The sequence below is a fragment of the Pteropus vampyrus genome, unplaced genomic scaffold (genome assembly GCF_000151845.1).
Source record: "Pteropus vampyrus isolate Shadow unplaced genomic scaffold, Pvam_2.0 Scaffold387, whole genome shotgun sequence".
Classification (NCBI taxonomy): domain Eukaryota; kingdom Metazoa; phylum Chordata; class Mammalia; order Chiroptera; family Pteropodidae; genus Pteropus; species Pteropus vampyrus.
In genome coordinates, this window is record NW_011889168.1 from 1,318,698 (window position 1) to 1,337,659 (window position 18,962).

At 36.5% G+C, this 18,962-nt stretch overlaps 1 protein-coding gene across 1 annotated transcript; it reads right to left on the reverse strand.

Annotated features, from left to right (window-relative positions):
• Positions 1-165: 165 nt before the first annotated feature.
• Positions 166-15,208, reverse strand: FUNDC1 (FUN14 domain containing 1). Its single transcript, XM_011380027.2, has 5 exons — positions 15,026-15,208; positions 14,166-14,322; positions 10,662-10,737; positions 6,045-6,173; positions 166-1,564 (listed from the first exon to the last, which is right to left on the reverse strand). Exons 1-5 carry the CDS (start codon positions 15,051-15,053, stop codon positions 1,487-1,489), a joined length of 468 nt encoding a protein of 155 aa, XP_011378329.1. The 5' UTR covers positions 15,054-15,208; the 3' UTR covers positions 166-1,486.
• Between the last annotated feature and the right edge of the window lie 3,754 nt (positions 15,209-18,962).

Sequence of the window (18,962 nt, forward strand, 5' to 3'; positions counted from 1 at the left end):
CCCACTGTATCAGATGAAAGCATCATGCAGATATGGTGCAGAGAAGCACAGCCAAGGTTCTACCTAATGTAGAATATTTTTCCCTTTTAACTCCACAGCAATGAATAGCTTGCAAGGCAGTAGAGAAAAGCTCAAAGAAGAAAAAACAAGTATTTATAAGCAAAATTATTTCATATTAAGAATGTCTGTTTTATTTAGCATTATATCTGAGGCACTAATGAGAGTAAAGAAAAAAAAAATGAAGATCAATCCCACATTCAATTTTAAGGAGTCTTACGATAAGGAAAGCACACAGATTATAACCAATCTTGAAAGTATCAAATGTCTTATTTTGACAATACACAAAATATACTAAGAGGACTTCCTATCAAAAGGAGACAATCTGAATATCCGCAGTCTTTCCAGTCTGAAGACTCCAACACATGTTGTTCTGATGTTTTTCCTAGTTTTCCAATCTAGAACTCTTTGGACAAAACAAATACAGAAAGCTTTTCTGGGCAAAGGAGCCTTGGAGGGAGTGTGATGGCGGCCCTGAGAATCAAGTCAAATGGCCTAGTGTTCAATCGACATAATGCTACCAAAAATGTGAAAGCCTTAGCACTTACATCTCAGACTAGATCAAGAAGACAATTCTCTTTAAGCTACAATTTCATGATTATATAGAAAACTCACTGTTTTTCAGGCAGTAAATTCATACTATACTACTAAGTATTTTAAGGTGATTTCTACCTCATTGTGAAGAAAGGGATAAAATAATAATTAGAATTTTTAGAAATGGGAAGAGAGGCTCACTCAAAGTTAGTAAAATGAATCAGTGACCCAACTATGTGTATCCTCAAAATAATTAGTTCTGCTCAGGCTGACACGATAAATAAATTAATAAAAAAATTAAAAACTTATATACAAAGAAGATACATTTTTACAACTACAGACATCGAAAAAAGAAAAAGAGCTTTAAACATGTAATATAGTTCCTTAGAAGAGCCTTCCTTAAAACTGTTCACCACAGTTATTATATAAGCAAAGTACAAATTGCAGGGAAAAACAACCTAAAAATTGGTATTAAATCTCTTTAATATCTTTAATAATTCTACTATTTCTAAATCCTTCCACAAAAGGGCATTACAGCTCTTCAGTTAATTGTAAACATATCTTTAAAAACAAGTCAGTCCTAAACAAACTGTAATACAAACTTTTAATTATCAGCACTATACTATAAAGCACTATGAAGAACATCTGATTTAAATAAATGAAAGCTATATTTTGCTCAGGAATACTATTGTACACATACCATATAGGTTGTTTTACAGCAGATAATAGTTTGCCAAACTTCAGATGGCAAGAAACTAAATTGTGAGTTTGATATTGTTCAGCTAGTTGTTTCTCATCGCCCTGGAGTCTGGCAGCGTGTAATGTTGAGAGCCCACCTTGTCGCCACCACTTTTCTTTTCACAGATGACTCCACTGTGGTAGAATATTCATATCCTTAAGATGCAAGGCCTAGCAAAAAGCCTCCCACAAATCCACTGGATATCACAATGTTCTGTTTGACAAATTCTGTTGCCTGAAACATAAAGTTAAGTTTAAACAAAAATACTCTTAATTATGCTACAAAATGATAGAACCTCAAAAACATTATCCTAAGTAAAATAAGACAGACAAAAAAGGACAAATGTTGTGTGATTCCACTTACATGAACAGTCAAAGCCACTGAGACAGTAAATAGAAGACAGGTTACCAAGGGTTGGGGAGAGGGGGTTAACTGTGGGAGTTACTACTTAATGGTTAGCATTTCTGTTTGGGATGATGAAAAAGCTCTGAAAAAGGATGGTGGTGACGGTTGCACGAAAGTGTGAACATACTATTTGCGAATGAATTGTACATTTAAAAATAGTTAAAATATTAAGTTTTGTTATGTATATTTTACCACAGTAAGAAAAACAAAATAAAAAATTTAAAAATACTCTTAATTATTGAATCTGGAATGTTTTCAGTAGTTTTCCTCAATTCAATAAATACTGAGCAAAAATTCTTAAGTACCTACTATAGCAGGTGCCAACCACCACACAAGATGCCAGGGCTGTCCATTATAAACTAAAGAGCCTAGTGTCCCCAGCCAAGCCCAGTAAGCTTCTTGGCTACTGAGATTATAGGTATACTTAACAGATACTGAGTGCCTACTCTGTGCCAATCATTGTTATAGGCCCCAAAGCTATAGTCAGGCAATAATCTCAAAGAAAAAAAAAATCTACTTATAGCACATGCATAAATGGTTCGTTCAGCAAGTTATTAATACAGATTATGTAATAAATTTTCACAGCATGCACAATGATATTTACAATCCACTTAGCCAATAAGAAAAATGTACATAATCAAAAAAAATACATCAATAAAAATGTTTAATCCAAATAAAATCACGAAGCAATTAGACAAAGCCAAACTGTAAGATATTCTTCTGACTAGATGCTCCACAAATGTGTCATGAAAGACAGAAAAACAAAACAAAACCCAGATGAAGTGATTGTTCAAGATTAAAGCAGATTTCAAAAACATGAGAACCAAATGCAGTAAATAATTCTCGATTAAGAAAAAAAGGTATCAAATGTATTTTGTGAAAACTGAAGAGGAGGTAAAACTTCCCAACTCATTTTATGAGGTCAATATTACTCTGATACCAAAACCTGGTAAAGATAACACAAAAAAAGAAAACTACACATCAATATCTCTCATGAACACAGATGCAAAAATCCTAAATAAGATACTAGTGAACTGAATACAGCAACATATTAAAAAGATTATACACCACGACCAAGTGGGCTTCATCCCAGAGGCTAGGATAGTTCAACATATGCAAATTGATTAATGTGATACAGCACATAAACAAATTAAAAAATAAGAATCATATGATCATATCAATAGATGCAGAAAAGGCCTTCGACAAGATACACCATCCATTTATGATCAAAACACTTAACAAAATCAGTATAGAAGGAAAGTACCTTAACATAACAAAGGCCATCTATGACAAACCCTCAGCCAACATTATACTTAATGGTGAAAAACTAAAAATCTTCCCTGTAAGATCAGGAACAAGGTAAAGCTGTCCACTATCGCCACTCTTATTCAATATAACACTGCAAGTCCTAGAGAGTGCAATCAGGCAAGAGAAAGGTATAAAAGGCATTCAAATAGGAAATGAAGAAGTCAAACTGTCACTACCTACGGATAACATGATTCTCTATATAGAAAATCCTAAAGACTCCACAAGAACACTACTAGAAACAATAAGCAAATACAGTAAAGTTTCTGGATACAAAATCAACGTTCAAAAATCCGTAGCATTCCTATACTCTAATAATGAAGTGTCCGAAAAAGAGTAGAAAAAATAATTCCTTTTGCAATTGCAACAAAAAGAGTAAAATACCTAGAATAAATTTAACGAAACATGTGAAGGACCTATATAATGAAAACTATAAGACCCTATTAAAAGAAATCGAAGAAGATACAAAGAAATGGAAAGATATTCCATGTTCCTAGGTTGGAAGAATCAACATAGTTAAAATGACCATATTACTTAAAGCATTATAGAGATTTAATGCAATGCCCATCAAAATCTCATCAGCATTTTTTAAACAAATAGAACAAAAAATCATCAGATTCGTATGGAAGCACAAAAGACCCTGAACTGCCAAAGCCATCCTGAGAAAAAAGAATGAGGCCGGAGGCATTACTCTGGCCGACTTCAAATTATACTACAAAGTGACAGTAATCAAAACGGCATGGAATTGGCAGTAAAACAGACACATGGACCAGTAGACCAGAATCGAGAGTCCAGAAGTAAACCCATAGTTATATGGGCAAATAATTTTTGACAAAGAAGCCAAAAATATCCAGTGGAGAAAGGAAAGCCTCTTCAATAAGTGGTGCTGGGAAAACTGGAAAGCCACCTGCAAAAGAATGAAACTAGACTGTTGGCTATCACCATACATCAAAATTAACTCAAAATGGATTAAGGACCTGAATATAAGACCTGAAACAATACAAGACATAGAAGAAAACATAGGAATTAAACTCAAGGACCTTGGACTTAAAGAGGATTTTATGAATTTGACCTAAAAGCAAGGGAAGTAAAAGCTAAAATAAATGAATGGGACTACATCAAACTAAAAAGCTGCTGCTCAGCGAAAGAAATCGTCAACAAGGTAAAGAGACAATCATCCAAATGGGAAAATATATTTGCAAGCAATGCCTCCGATAAGGGCCTAATATCCAAAATATACAAAGAACTCATACAACTCAATAACGAAAAAAAACAAATGATCCAATCAAAAAATGGGCAGAGGACATGAACAGACACTTCTCCCCAGAGGACATACAAATGGCCAACAAATATTTGAAAAGATGCTAAACATCGCTAACTATTAGGGAAATGCAAATCAAAACCACAATGAGATACCATCTCACACCTATTAGAATAGCCATAATCAACAGGACAAGCAATAACAAATGTTGAAGAGGATGCAGATAAAAAGGAACCCTCATCCACTGCTTGTGGGACTGCGAATTGGTACAGCCACTATGGAAAACACTATGGAGGTTCCTCAAAAAACTAAGAATTGATCTACCATATGATCCAACAATCCCTCTACTGGGTATTTACCCCAAGGACTTGAAAATCCGTATCTAAAACAATTTTTGCACACCGATGCTCATAGCAGCATCATTCACAGTATCCAGGACATGGAAGCAACTGAAATTTCCTATGATAGATGATTAGCTAAAGAAGCTGTGGTACATATATATAATGGAATATTACTCAGCCATAAGAGATGAAATACTGCCATTTGTGACAACATGGATGGACCTCGAGATAATCATGCTAATAAAATAAGCTGGACAGAAAAAGTTGAAAATCACATGATATCACTTATATGTGGGATATAAACCTAAAAGCAACAAATCAACAGGACAAACAAACAGAGACTCATGGACAGGGACTCAGACTAGTGTTTACCACAGGGGGGCACAGGAAGAGGAGGGAGGTAGATGGGATAAAGGGGATCCAATGTGGTGACAGAAAGAAATCTAACTATGGGAGGTGAACACAGAGTGTAAACATATATATGCCTTACTGTTAAAATGTACAGCTGAAACTTATTGGATTTCGTTAACCAATCTCACCATATAAAGAAATTAATTTTTTAAAAAAAGATATTTTGTGGAAAAATTTTTAATGTGGACTGTATATTAGGAAATATTATATCATGTTAAATATTTCGGGATTAATAAGGGTAGTAGTATTTGTATAAGAGAATATCCATACTCTCAGGAGATATGTGCTAAGTATTTCAGCGTGAAAAGTCATGATGTCTTAAACAGTTTAGAAAAAGGAAAGTGAAAATCTCACACACATACACATACGTATAAATACATACACACACACAGATAAAGCAAATGCTACAAAATGTGAACAATTTGGTGAATAGATGAAGAAAATATGGGTATTCACTCTCTATTTGTCTTTCAATTTTGCAACTGGTTTGAAATTTTTCAAAATAAAAAGTTGAGAGAAGTAAAAGGATAGAACAAAAATGAAGACAAAGGAGTACTCATTTCAATTCTAAACATAGTACCAGAAGAAAATAGAGAAACTATACATTAAAAACATTAATAAAACTAATATAGTTATAAAATATACAGTTTAAAAACTTTCACCTCAAGAAAAAGATAGGTAGTTTTAGTTTTACCATACCTTGTCTACACATATACACATTTGTAAAAGCAGAGGAAAAATTCTGGATAAACGTTATCAGCTATATGCAGATAAAAGTAGGTGAAAGAAAGGGAGAGAAAACTACGTTAACTACTACCAAAAAAAAATTATAGATTTAAATGGTAGCTTGATCCCAAATTTTAACCCTCTGGACATGACCAAAAACATCAATTTTTTTAAAAGAAGATAATCCCCAGTCACATTTTCTGCTAAGCAAGACCCATCAAAAAAAAAAAAAAAAAAAAAGAGGCAAAAATGTACATTGTCTTACTTCTTCAATTATGTTGTTGATTTCAGGTGCTGCTTTATTTGCTCCTTTCTTAATCTGTCTTTTCGCTTTGTTTACACCTTTTTCAACTTTCTTCCAGTCGATCTGCACATAGCCACTGTGACTAGCAATCTATAAAAATGTAATAAAAATGGTTAATTCTAAACCAACTAGGTTGTTAACGAATCTATTAACCAGGAATATATGAACATTCAGATTTTGAGAAATCTATGAAGCTTAGAGGTGAGAAATCACAATTCATTTACTAATTCATTTACTTAACAGATACTGAGTGCCTACTCCGTGTACCAAGCACTGTTCCAGGCCCCCAAGCTATAGCCAAGAACAAAAGAGCATAAGTCTCCAACCTCAGAGAACTTCAGGCCCATTATAGAAAACAGACATTAAGCATAAATAATTACTTAGATGTGATGAACACCAATAAAAAAATTATAGTATATTAGAGGGATCATTTTATAAACTATATAAATGTCTAATCAATGTACTGTATACTTGAAACTAACAAAATAAAATTTTAAAAAATTATAGTATGATGGGAAAAGATTTCAAATATTATAACAACTATAATTCTATCATAACTTTTGGAATTTAGTAATTAGCTAAAAAAGACAGATTATCAAAATTATACAGCTAATAAAAAAGCATCTTTTAATTAAAAAGATGTTTAATTACAAGAGATCAGAAGTGGATCAGTTATTAGGTCACTAAAGCAATCCAAAGTAGCTTGATAAAGATTCTTCACTAGATCTGACTCTACTTAAGACTAATTTCTGGTAATTGCTTTCGAAAGTAGAATATAAAAGAAATATGCTCTACATAAGTTTCATGCCATAAATCCTTTTAATAAAACTATAGCTAAATGCCTATTAACCATAAGAAAAAGTCTCATGGTACTACTGAGACACTGAAAAATCTGAACAGGCACAATAGCATGTGTGTAAGCCAGTACAGTTAGTTAGTCCCTCCAAACAATAAAATCAAAATATAAAGAATCACATAAGTAGTAAAGAATTAGGCCTTGTATCACTTCTATCAAACTTAGGCTTTCTTTATAATCTTTTAATGCATCACTTTGACTATTAACCACACAGAAAATACTTCAAATAATTAAAACAGCTGATTTTATATAAACAGGTTGGAAATCATAGGCTCCATTTTCATTGTGAATGACTACATAAAAGAACTTAATACATTTCTTCCTGTATTTATTTACCTACTATCACTTCAAACTCTATCCTCAGCAAAACAGTGGTGATTAGATCAAATGGCAAGTGAAAGCTTTTCCAGGCAGTAGTTGACACAGTAATTGGGTCACAGGCATGGAGATGATGATGAACCCTAGTGACTCTTCCATAGGTAGCAACTATAAGCCCTGGTTAAAATATAAGAGCTCAATACTTAACAAAAGCAAGCAGATTTTGAAGGGGAGTTGCAATTTGTAGGTAGGGTAACCAATATAAGGTGAGTTGCCCATTTTTCTGGCTTTATCCTGAGGGCGGGATGCAGTTGCAGGGTGGATAACACTTCAAAAGAAAATATGCCATCTTTCCAGCCTGAAGAACCAGAGGACAGAGCCCAGGACAATAACAACTGCCAAAACAAACAGAGCTAAAGAAGGGGAGTCCCAAATTCTATATGTAAACTCTGTCCAAATCATGAACCACACATTCATGGGGCAGAACCAAGCATTCTGGCTAAGGATAAAAGAAAGAAACTGAGATTTGAGCTGCTACCCACCACAGGTAAAATAAGAGTTTACAATTTGAATCTAACCAAGTTAACTGCCTGCTAAAATCAAAACATCAACACACTTCAGAGGAATAAAACAATCCAGCGTCTCTACAACATAACACTGCCGATGCCCAGGATAAAATCCAAAGTGACTTGATAAAACAGAAAATATGGCCTACTCTCAAAAGAAAACGAAAAGATGCCCACCTTGAGATGACCCAGATATTCAAATTATCAGGACTTTAAAACAGCTATCATAACTATGCTCAATGAGGTAAAGAGAACTATGCTTGTACGCAGTAAAAAGAAATCTCACCTGAAATACACAAAAATCTAAAAAGAACCAAATGGAAATTCTAGAATTGGAATATACAATATCTGAACTAAATGTACTGGATAGACTTAATGGCAGAAGGTAGACAACAAAGAGTCAGTGAATTTGAAGCTACATTACTAGAAATTATACAATCTGAATAAAAAAGATTGAAAAAAATAAATGAACAAAGCTTCAGGACATTATCAAAATGCCTAACATGTATGTGGATCAGAGTCATGTTCGGAAGGAGAGGAGAGAAAGGAGGGAACAAATATTTAAAGAAATAATGGCTAAAACCTTCCCAAACATGGTTAAAGATATAAATTTACAGATTCAAGCAGCTCAGTGAACTCCAGGTAATGATACTCAGATTATGTGTGGGTGGGTGGGGTGAGGAGGAATATCAAGTGTGTGTTGGGGAGGCGGGAAGGAGGGGGAGGGGAGTGGCACAGAGAAGTTTAATAAATGATAGCTAAATTCTCATATTCATACTGGGAAATCAACAGTTAATACCTCAAACTGATATATCAAGAAATGTCCAATTAACTTGTTTTTTAAAAAAAGATAAATACCTTACAAGTCAGCCAAAAGTTCAAAGTGGTTCCCTCAAGGGGAGGGAAAAATAGGTGGAGGTAGTGAGAATGGCAGAATATTACTCTAATCTGTAACAAGCCTTATACATGTGTTTGACTCTTTGAATCATGGGCATATACAACTCCAGAAAAATAAATTTAAAAGATTTACATACCACTGTCTATTTTAAGATGGCAGTGTGATAAATACCTACTGGAAAACACTTAAATATTGAGTTACTAGAAAAGTTTTAAGGTCTAAATAAACTAATATTTATCTTTAAATATAAGTAAAGATAACAAAAATATGAAAGTGGGCCAAAAAAATATGAAGCAATTAGCCTAAAAGCCATTTGTTACTCTTATTTCCTCTGCTTCCTTCTACTGAGTTTTCAATGTTAGTCATGTTTGTGGGAAAAAATGGTTTGATGCAGACAAGTCCCCTGTTCTTTTGCTTAGTGACTTCAAAAAAATATGTGGACTAGGTCCAAAGAAGTAGAAGGTAGCAATGTGGATTGTAATAGTACATATTGCATGGTCTGAAATGGATTTCTGAAAAACTGACACGCAGAGTGGATTGCAATAAATAATTTTCAGTATTCTGTGAACGTTTCAGGAAACTCTGCTTCAGTCCAGTACCCCTTTCCACTAAACAGAAATGACAACAGAGTTTTCAAACAGCTATAGAATTAAATATCTTAATTCTTGATAAGTCTATAAATATCTTAATTCTTGATTCTATATAAACCCAAGTCAAAATCAGCTTAAATAAAATTCTCTTGTATACCAATGCTGGCATATTCACCCAAAGGACTAAATTTAGATATTAACCATATTCCTTTTTACCTCTTACCACAAGTAATAAGCAATTACCCCTAATAATGCCATCAACAGGAAAAAAAAAAACTTTTTTTAGGAGTTGTTTAATAAACAAATCGAAATCTGTGCTTAACACATACAAATCCTGTCCCTTTGGACTTTAGGCAACAGCACTGGTTATTAAATGATCGGTGACTTAGGTGCTGAAGTCAGATTTTGGTTGCTATGACCATCAATCATTTTTTAAATCTGGTACAACTGACAGTTCTCTGTATCTTTAAAATTGTTGCTAACATTCATTCTCAGAGATTTTCAATTTCAGGGAACGATATTTTTGGACAAATATGTGGCAAACAGACATGAATGCCAGATAACATCCTGATAAACAACCTCTAACAGCAAAACATTTTTAAATCTTAGAGGAACATGAATGAAACTAAAATTTCAAATCCACCTACCTCAGAAATAGGATTATGGATAATTTTTTAAACCTAATTTTCCACTTTCTATATTATTATGGTTCCCTACTTTTAAAAAACATGTTTGAAATTGCTAACAGCAATTTCCTCTGGGAAAGAAAACTGATGGCTAGGAAACGGGAAACGGAAACGAGACCTTTTGAATTTTATATACTGTGTGTGTGAATTTTAAATGCATGTTTAAAATGGTCAGAATGAGTAGGTTTATATCATTGATGAAATGTTTACTTTGCTAAGGAGATGCTTCAAGGGAAATTTAGGTAAGTAATAAAAAAAATGAGGTACCTCAAATTTTAAGTTTGTCTTTTTAATAACTGGGATCATATTATGCTTAAAAAACTTAGACGTATTTAAATTGTCTTTCATGACAGATACCAACTTTTGAAACTCATTTTATTTTTTCCATAATAAACTGATGACTAAAAGAAAAATTCCATCTTCTATTAAAATAGACAGGGGTGAAGTGGCTAAAACTTGACTTTCTCAGTTCCCAAGGACTGCATATATAAGCAGAAGCAAGGAACTAAAGCTTTTTTTTTTTTTTTTTACTTTTATTAAATTTATTGGGATGACATCGGTTAATAAAACTATACAGGTTTCAAGTATACAATTCTGTAATACATCATCTGTATAGTGCATTGTGTGCTCACCACCCAAAGAAGGAACTAAAGTTTTGACATACCTGCAGTAGAAGAAAGCCACCACCCACTGCAGTTGCTGCAAGTTTTCCAACTTTCTGAAACAAAAATCCTGCACACCTTTAGTGAAAGAAATAAGAAAAGATGAGATCAATAATGTACTCAACTGTCTTCTACTTTTCATTACTTTCCTAATAGAATCTTAACATCTTCCCACCTCTACTCATGTCCCTTACCTGCTCAGAAATCCCCAGTGTTAATCCCTGTCAGTTATATAAGCTACTCAAAAGTGCACAATCTAAGTTGTCTGAGATGTGTGCTTTAGGAAGGAAAGAAAAGGAGGGAAATTTACAGGAAATAAAGATTGGCTGCCGAAACTGAACATTGAATATTCAGGGATTCATTGTACTTTCTTCTACATTTCTAAAGTTGAAATTCCCCATACTAAAAGGGATTTGTTTTGTTTAATATTGTCAAGATGTTCTACACACCTAACTCTCCCCCATGCTACTCAAACCTTCTGCTCCAACCCAATTAGTTTCCAAATAGGTCATCACTGTTGCTCAAGCTATTAATCTCCCTGTTTCTAGGGGTTTCCACCTAGCTCTACACTATCTAAAGCTTTTCTACTCTTTAAGGTCCAGCTGCAGTTCCATCTCATGGCTTCCTTACCTATATCTATATGTATCTCTATATTAAAGTCATTTTGTCTCATCTATCCTGAATGTCACCCCATACTCCTTTTGTGATTCTTTTCCTTCAGTGAGCTCATACCCTTCAGTATTCCAGATCCATTGTGTGCAAAAGAATCTTGCTAACTCTAGCCTTCTGTACTGGGTTAGTGGCCGCCAAAATTCATGCCATTCCCAGAACCTCAGAATGTGACTTTATTTAAAAGGTTACTGCAGATATAATTTAAGATGAGGCCATACTGGAGTAGGGTGGGCCCTAAATCCAATATGACTTAATCCAGTATGTCGTAGAGACACACAGAGAGAAGATGGCCATGTGATGGCACGACAGAAACTGGACTAAGTCTACAAGCCAACGAAAGCCAGAGATTGCTGGCAACCACTAGAAGCTAGATGAGAAGCATAGAACAGATTCTACCTTTGAGCCTCCAAGAAGAACCAACCCTGCCAACACCTTTCAGACTTCTAGCTCCCAGATCTGTGAGAGAATAAACTTCTTTTGTTTAAAGCCACCTAGTTGTGGTACTTTGTTACAACAGTCCTAGGAAACGAATATGCCTTCATAAATGGAAAATTTACATTTCCAATCACATGATGGAACTCCTCCAGCACTCAGAACCACATACAAGCATACCTTGTTTTATTGCGCTTCACTTTACTGCACTTCATGATGTTGCATTTTTTACAAATTGAAGGCAATACCCTCCACCAGCAAAAAGATTACCACTCTCATTGTGGTGGTCTGGAATGGAACCCACAATATCTCTTGAGGTATGCCAGTATTCAAAATGCCCCAAAACAAACATCGTCTTTCCAACGAAACCAACTGTTGCTAACCTCCCAATTTGAAAGTAATAGTACCATTCTCTACACTTGCCACCTCATATTTATCTCAGACTCTGCTTCTTCATCGCCTTCAGGGTCCAACTAATTACCAATTCTATATACTCTATCTTCAAAACATTTGACTCATCTTCTTTGCACTCTCAAAGGCATCATTACCTTGTTCCCAGACCACACTAAGTAATCTTCCATATCCTCTAACAAATCTTCACACCTTCCATCTCTCCTAGCAACCACCCATCCTAACATGTTTTATTGTTAAAAAAAAAAAAAAACCTACAACTACCTATAACTAAATATAATCGCCTCAGCCTCCCACTCATGTCCTGAATTGGTCTGAATTGTTAACTAGCTAGGTTAATGTCTATTAACCATTCTTTCTTAATGTATGCCACAACAGTACATCTGTTTATACCTTAAGAAAACTGCAAAAATTTACCACACTGAATCTAAACTCATTGCAGCAAATCACTTGTGTAGTATGAGTTCTATAACACAGCTCCTAGGCCAACACCTGGCTATTATCCAAATATGTGTATTACTATAAAGATCATGTTCCTCAGCAGAGAAGTCGGCAACAAAGGCTCTGAAAAGAGAGCAGAGGAGGTAAGCAGCAGCCAGGTCTCCACAATATCCCAGGGAGCGTGCTCCACAAGCATGTCTGTCCTTTGCTTGATGGCATGAGCCACTAAAATGAACTTCCTAAGTTTCCCTGCTCTGCCAATTATGGGGCTTCTCGTCGAGTTTGACTTACAAGGAGAAAACACAGAATGATTTAATTCTATTGCTCAATTATTTTCTAGTCTCTTTTAAGATGGGGATTTAGGCCCTGACTCACATTAACTAATCACCCATGGCACCGAATTGTGAGCTTATTTAAGCAGAAGACTAGACCCTGAATTATGGGGATCAAGGTACAATCGGCCTATGGGGAATCACCTGAATAACCAGATCCCTAACCAAGCATCTCTCTTTTAATTGCAAGCTTTTTCCATAAACAGCATTAATAGGCACACATCATGAATAAATACTGCACCTCTGCATCAAAGACCCGTCACAATGAATATTTCTACCATAAAATGGCATTTACAAAAAGGCATAGGAGTGCACCATTGTTCTAAAGTGTGTGTAAAATACAAATTTAAAAATTAATTTTATACTGATCAAGTTTAAGTATGTAAATATTTAAATTAATATAAGATGAATTTAACTTGGAATCTAAGAAAAAATGATTATGCACAAGTTAAGCACCCATACCAACTTCAAAAATTCTCTATGGTCATGAACATTTTCAAAATAAAGGGTCAAACTTGTTTCTGACCCTTGTTATTTGGCTTATCTTTTATTTTAAGAATAACAATTAGATTTATAGTAACAATTATGTAATCATGTGGTCTGAAATGTTAACAGGTTACAATAATGCTTATTAACCATTTAATGTACCCCACAATATTATTAGTTAGCAATCGGCCCTTTAATTTCAACAGAGGCTCAATGTTCTACAACTCTTCAAGTATACAATCCAACTAGCCCACAAAAATCAACAGAATCATCTGTATCACAATAACTTTTACTGAGAATTTTACACTGCTCTCTACAGTGCAGACAATCCTGGACACAAGTTCTACTGTGGGAGTTCTCATGGGTTTTTCCAGTTGTTAGCAGTGAACAAGTAAAATATATAATTAACTCTTATCTATTTCTTCCTCTTTACTACCACTGAATCAGATCCACTACATTTGCTAAATTTGAGAAGGGGTTAAATACATAAAGAATCAAAGGAAGCATGAGGAAGGAAGAGTGGAATAGTGTTGGGCACAGGGGAGGGAGATCACCAAAACCCAACAGTCTCTGAGTATAGATTATACTAATCATATCACACAGAAAAGCCTCAAGGTAGAACTCATCTAGGATTAACAGTGTAAACCCACTGAGTGAGCACAGTAACTGTCCCATGCACAAAAGGGCAGCAGTCAGGCTCCCAATGAAATGTGATGAAAAAGATGTTCTCACCAGCCAGTCACTCCACCCATTACAATCTGGGTGGCTACTGAGTATTTTTCTACCATAGGTCCAGAACTGTGGCCAAATACTCGATTCCACCAGTGGTGTCTTCTTGCATACTCAGTTAAATCCAACACTTCGTAAGATTCGTCATCACTTTCATATTCTTCAAAATACAAAATGGGAAAAATAAACTTAGAGTCAACCGAAAGTCAGAAATATACTATAAAATTTTTATCTGCTACATACAACTCACTGTTACTTCTGGACTACAGTTGACAATACCCAGATGAAAATACTGAGTTTCTTACATATAATCCCTGAGACTAGGGCCTCAAGAGTAAAGGATCTAACATTCCCTTTCCAAAGGCCCAAGGCCGGCCTGGGGAGTCCGAGCCAGGGCCAGGTCACAGTTACACAGCAGCGAGGGGTTACCCCAAAAATCTCAATACGGTCAGATCAGTTTCACAGCATGAAGGATCACCCCCAAATCTCAGTAGGGCCAGGGCCAGATCTCCTCTTTCTTAGTGGGAGAAAGAGGAGATCCTCCTCTGATAGAACCAGTTAGGGGTTCAGCAAGAAATCACTTCGGAGTTCAGACTAAAAAACATGTTTGAAGATAAAAATGAAAGGCCAGAGATGAAGGTAAGGCCCGAGAAGGGCTGGGCTATGAGCGGGTGTCGCACTTCCCCTGCGTTCCGCAGAGGGGAGGGGAGCCTAGATCCGAGGGGGTGCTCAAAAAGGATGCCTCAAAAAAAAAAAAAAGCCCCAGGAGCCATGGGGGGCAGGGAAAGAAAGAGACGCCCCGGGAGCAAGGTCGAGACCTGTGAGCCGCGTCTTAGATACTACTTTGGGCCCCGGCCGCTCACCTTGGGGAGGGGGATTCCGGGTCGCCATGATACCTCCGGCGGCCTGTATTGAGGGTGGTCCCCGCCCACCCTGCCTCTCGCCACTACTTTAAGAGCCGCTCTAGGCCCAGGTGGAAGTCTATGGTCTCTTTTTGCCTCCTCCTTCTCCTTCTCGGAGCGCGTTATCCTGTCCCCGCCCCCTTCTCTCAGCGCAGGGTCTTCCGCGCAAGCGCAAGACTAGGGGGTGGGGGAGGAGAGAAGTCGTGAGCCTCCCCGCGAGGACTTGTGGGAGCTGTAGTTTGTTGCCCTCCGCAACCCTGGCTTCTCGCCCCAACTCCCTAGAATTTCCACAGCCTAAATTGTTGTTAGCGTTTAAAGAGCCTTAGGGCCGGAGGGTTCATCGCATGATGGTATAAAGCGAAAACTAGCATGGCATTTTGAACACTACCGCAATTCAAACCCTTGAGAAAAAAGGCTCTCAAAAAGAGATTAAGAGAAACCCGGTTCACACTGTCCTAAGAAGGCAAGCTCACCAACGGGTGGAAAATTTTTCTAACGTGCTGCTGCTGGGAATTGGAACTTTTTTATTCACTCCCTCTCCACACGTTTCCTGCCAGTAACCCGAGGGAGGTAGAGAACAGCCCAGGAACTGACCTGACTCGAGTTATTCCAGAAGATATAATTTTTTAAGCATCATTTTATTTAAATCTGACAAAAGAATGAGGTCAAGTTCTAAAAGCCCCACAGATGTTGTAGAATGAAAAACCGTGATCACTAAGCAGCTAACTCAGGTTCACATAAACCAGCCCCCAAACTTGTTTTGAACTTGCATTGTACCTGCATTTGCTATACAATTAAAATAGCCCTCTCAGTGTTCGTTTTAATGGAAAAACAAGTTCTCATACAGGTTACGTTACATAAAATATTGACTTAGAAAATCACATGTAGCTTTTTAAATCCTGGTGCTTTAAATGCAAGGGTTGATTCTCTGAAGTTCCTCAGCCTGTGGCCCCCAAAATGTAATTCTAAGACTGGCTGGAGATGTTAGTATTCAAAGACAGTTACTTTGTATAAGATTTCACTTTTCGAAAAATAAAACAACTTTAAGGGACATAACCTCAGATGTCCTCACTGAAATATTTTTCCAAAAGTTACAAATTTGAGTTCATACACTCCTTCCTTCCCATTGCCCACCCACTCCTAATGAGATGCTTACAAGTAGAGAAATAGCAAATTATGAGCCATTGAAGAGAAAGGAGAAAACAAGACAAATTACAAATTGAAAGAGCAAAAAGTATGGTTGACTGGGCCAATGACATGCAAATGACACTTTCATATACTTCTAGTAATATCTGCCAACCACAGAAAGAAGTCACTGTTTATAATTAAATGGTCAAGGAGAAATTAGGGAGACAATGTAAATAAAACACTGCCCTGAAGATGCCAAAGAATAGACCTTTGTATTTAAGTTATATCCTATTGACCTTTAAAAGAATGTACATGCCCAAAAGGACTCCTCATGGTTAATTGGGTTCAAATTCATAGCAAGAGTCTAGCAGCCATTGTTTACAAAGATCCCTAATACACACTGCATTTCACAGAAAAGCTGCCCTGAAATACCTGCCTCCTGTACTGTATTCCTGCTATGTGAGCAGACCCTTATAAAGGAACTCCTAGACTGGTAAATCAGCCAATGGGCTGAAGAGATGCCCTAGTCAACTGGGGCTGGTAGCTATATCCTCATTTGCATATTCGCTAACCAATCAGAGCAGCTCCACTTCAATCAATCTGGTCAGCGCAATTTGGACCAAGCAAACAGTGAGGATTTGGCGTCCTCATTTGCATAGACACGAACTAATCAGAAACCAGGGAAAGGCCCGGTCTCTAAATAAGCCAGCTTCTCGTCTCTCTCACTGGAGGTCACTTTCAGGTTCCATCAAAGATTGTATTTCCTTGGCTGGAGCTGCAACAACACCAAGATGAGCTGCAACACCTGAGCTATAACACCAAGGTCTCCTCACCCAGACTGCCTCACCAGTGCTACCTCACAGCCATGCTGTTCCACAACCATGTGGTTCCATGAGATTGAGTTATCTCACACTGTGCTATTACACAGTTGAGCTATTTCACAACTGAGCTGTTTTCACTGAATAAAGTCTCTTCCCTCACTGCACACCAAATTGGGAATTCCTGTTGATGTTGAATTGAAGACAACAAGCTTCAGTTGTCAATCTAAAAATGAATTAAAAGGCACTCATTTCTCTGAAGGCCTTGAGGGCTGAGAAGGAACTTTTTAATGCTCTTCCCTTCCTTCTTACAGTAATATACCCTTGCCATTACCTTAAAGAAGTTGGTTGTATAATGTTTTTCTAAATGTGAATTTTTTCTTAACCAGTAGAAAAAAGGCTATCATTTTGTCGGCTCAATGATAAATGGTTTATTGTGTAAATTGTATACACAAACATTAAAAGGCTCTATGATCCTCCTGGTGGGTTCAAGTGGATGATATTTTATAAATTCCCATCTTAAATAGTGTATTTTTTTTCCAGTCAGCACTAATAAACATTTTCATTGTGAACACATTTATCTACATTTGTACCAAAACATAATTTGTGTAGTCTCCAACTTTTCAATGGGTAGTGTTCCAAAAGTTTATGAGTAACTTATTTGAAATAGAGAACATTTTCTATTTATTTCATAATGAAGCTGTAATAAAACTATTCCTTTCTGATCTCTGTTATGGCACGAACGACTCTAAGACCCACGGAGCCAATTGAGATTAATTATGAGCCTTTATTAGCCGGCCAGCGACTGACTCTCTACCACGCAGGGTTAGAGGAGATTAGCCCCGGGGTTTGACAGTGAGGCAGTTATAAAGCCTAGAACAAGCAAGCATATTACAGAAGCAGAAGTTGGCCATTAGCACAATACATCACCTAGTACCACACCCTGGTTAACAAGTAAGTGGATCACAGAAGCAGACATTGGCCATCTTCATATCTTATACAATACACCTCGTAAACCACACCCAAGCAAGTAGGACAACTTCTGGTATCTAAAGATATTTCTTCCCTATAGCTGATTTAGCTAGTTGGTTCACTTGAAAATTTTCCACCCTTAAAAATCTCCACCTTTCTTCATTGTCTTTGGAAACCTCATTTGTTAAAAACAATTTAGACAGAATTGAGAAAAACAAAAGGCAGACAAAACAACAAACAGAAGAGCATTTCGCACGTCCTGGGCAGCCTAATCTCCCCCATTGGCTAAACCGTCACTCCCTACTAGATATCTGCACTTGAATGACCTACAAATTCAACAAGTTTAAACCAACTCTACATTATCCTTGAAGCTACTTAAAGAAACAACAACAAATTCAGTCACTTCTTTTTCCCTTCCCTTTTCTCCCACAGTTAAACAGTCATTTATCATGTACTTGCACCACCTAGGCTGTGGCTTGCATTCTCAAGGCTATCCTTTAAATTATTGCAATGGCCTCTCAATTGGCTTCTTTCTACATTCTCTTGCTTCTCCCAGTCCCACCCCAACCCAATCTATTCTGTCACTAGATCTTCCCTACTAAAACCTGACTGCAGTTGACCCTTGAACAACACAGGTTTGAACTGCACAGGTCCACTTATACGCTGATTTTTTCCGATAAATACTGTAAATATATTTTCTCTTCCTCATGATTTTCTTAATAACATTTTATTTTCTCTAGCTTACTTTTAAGAGAAAAACCACAGGCCCAAAACAGCACAACTTGTCCTAAAAGCCCGTGATAGCGAACCTAGATTTAATACCTGATCTAACTGAAGTTTCTTCCTTCCTTCCTTCCTTCCTTCCTTCCTTCCTTCCTTCCTTCCTTCCTTTCATTTTTTTCAGGCGAGGCAACCCTTGGTTGACCTCGCAGATTCCAAGGACCTTGTCAGTTTATAATCCCTAATTTTTTTATTTTTTA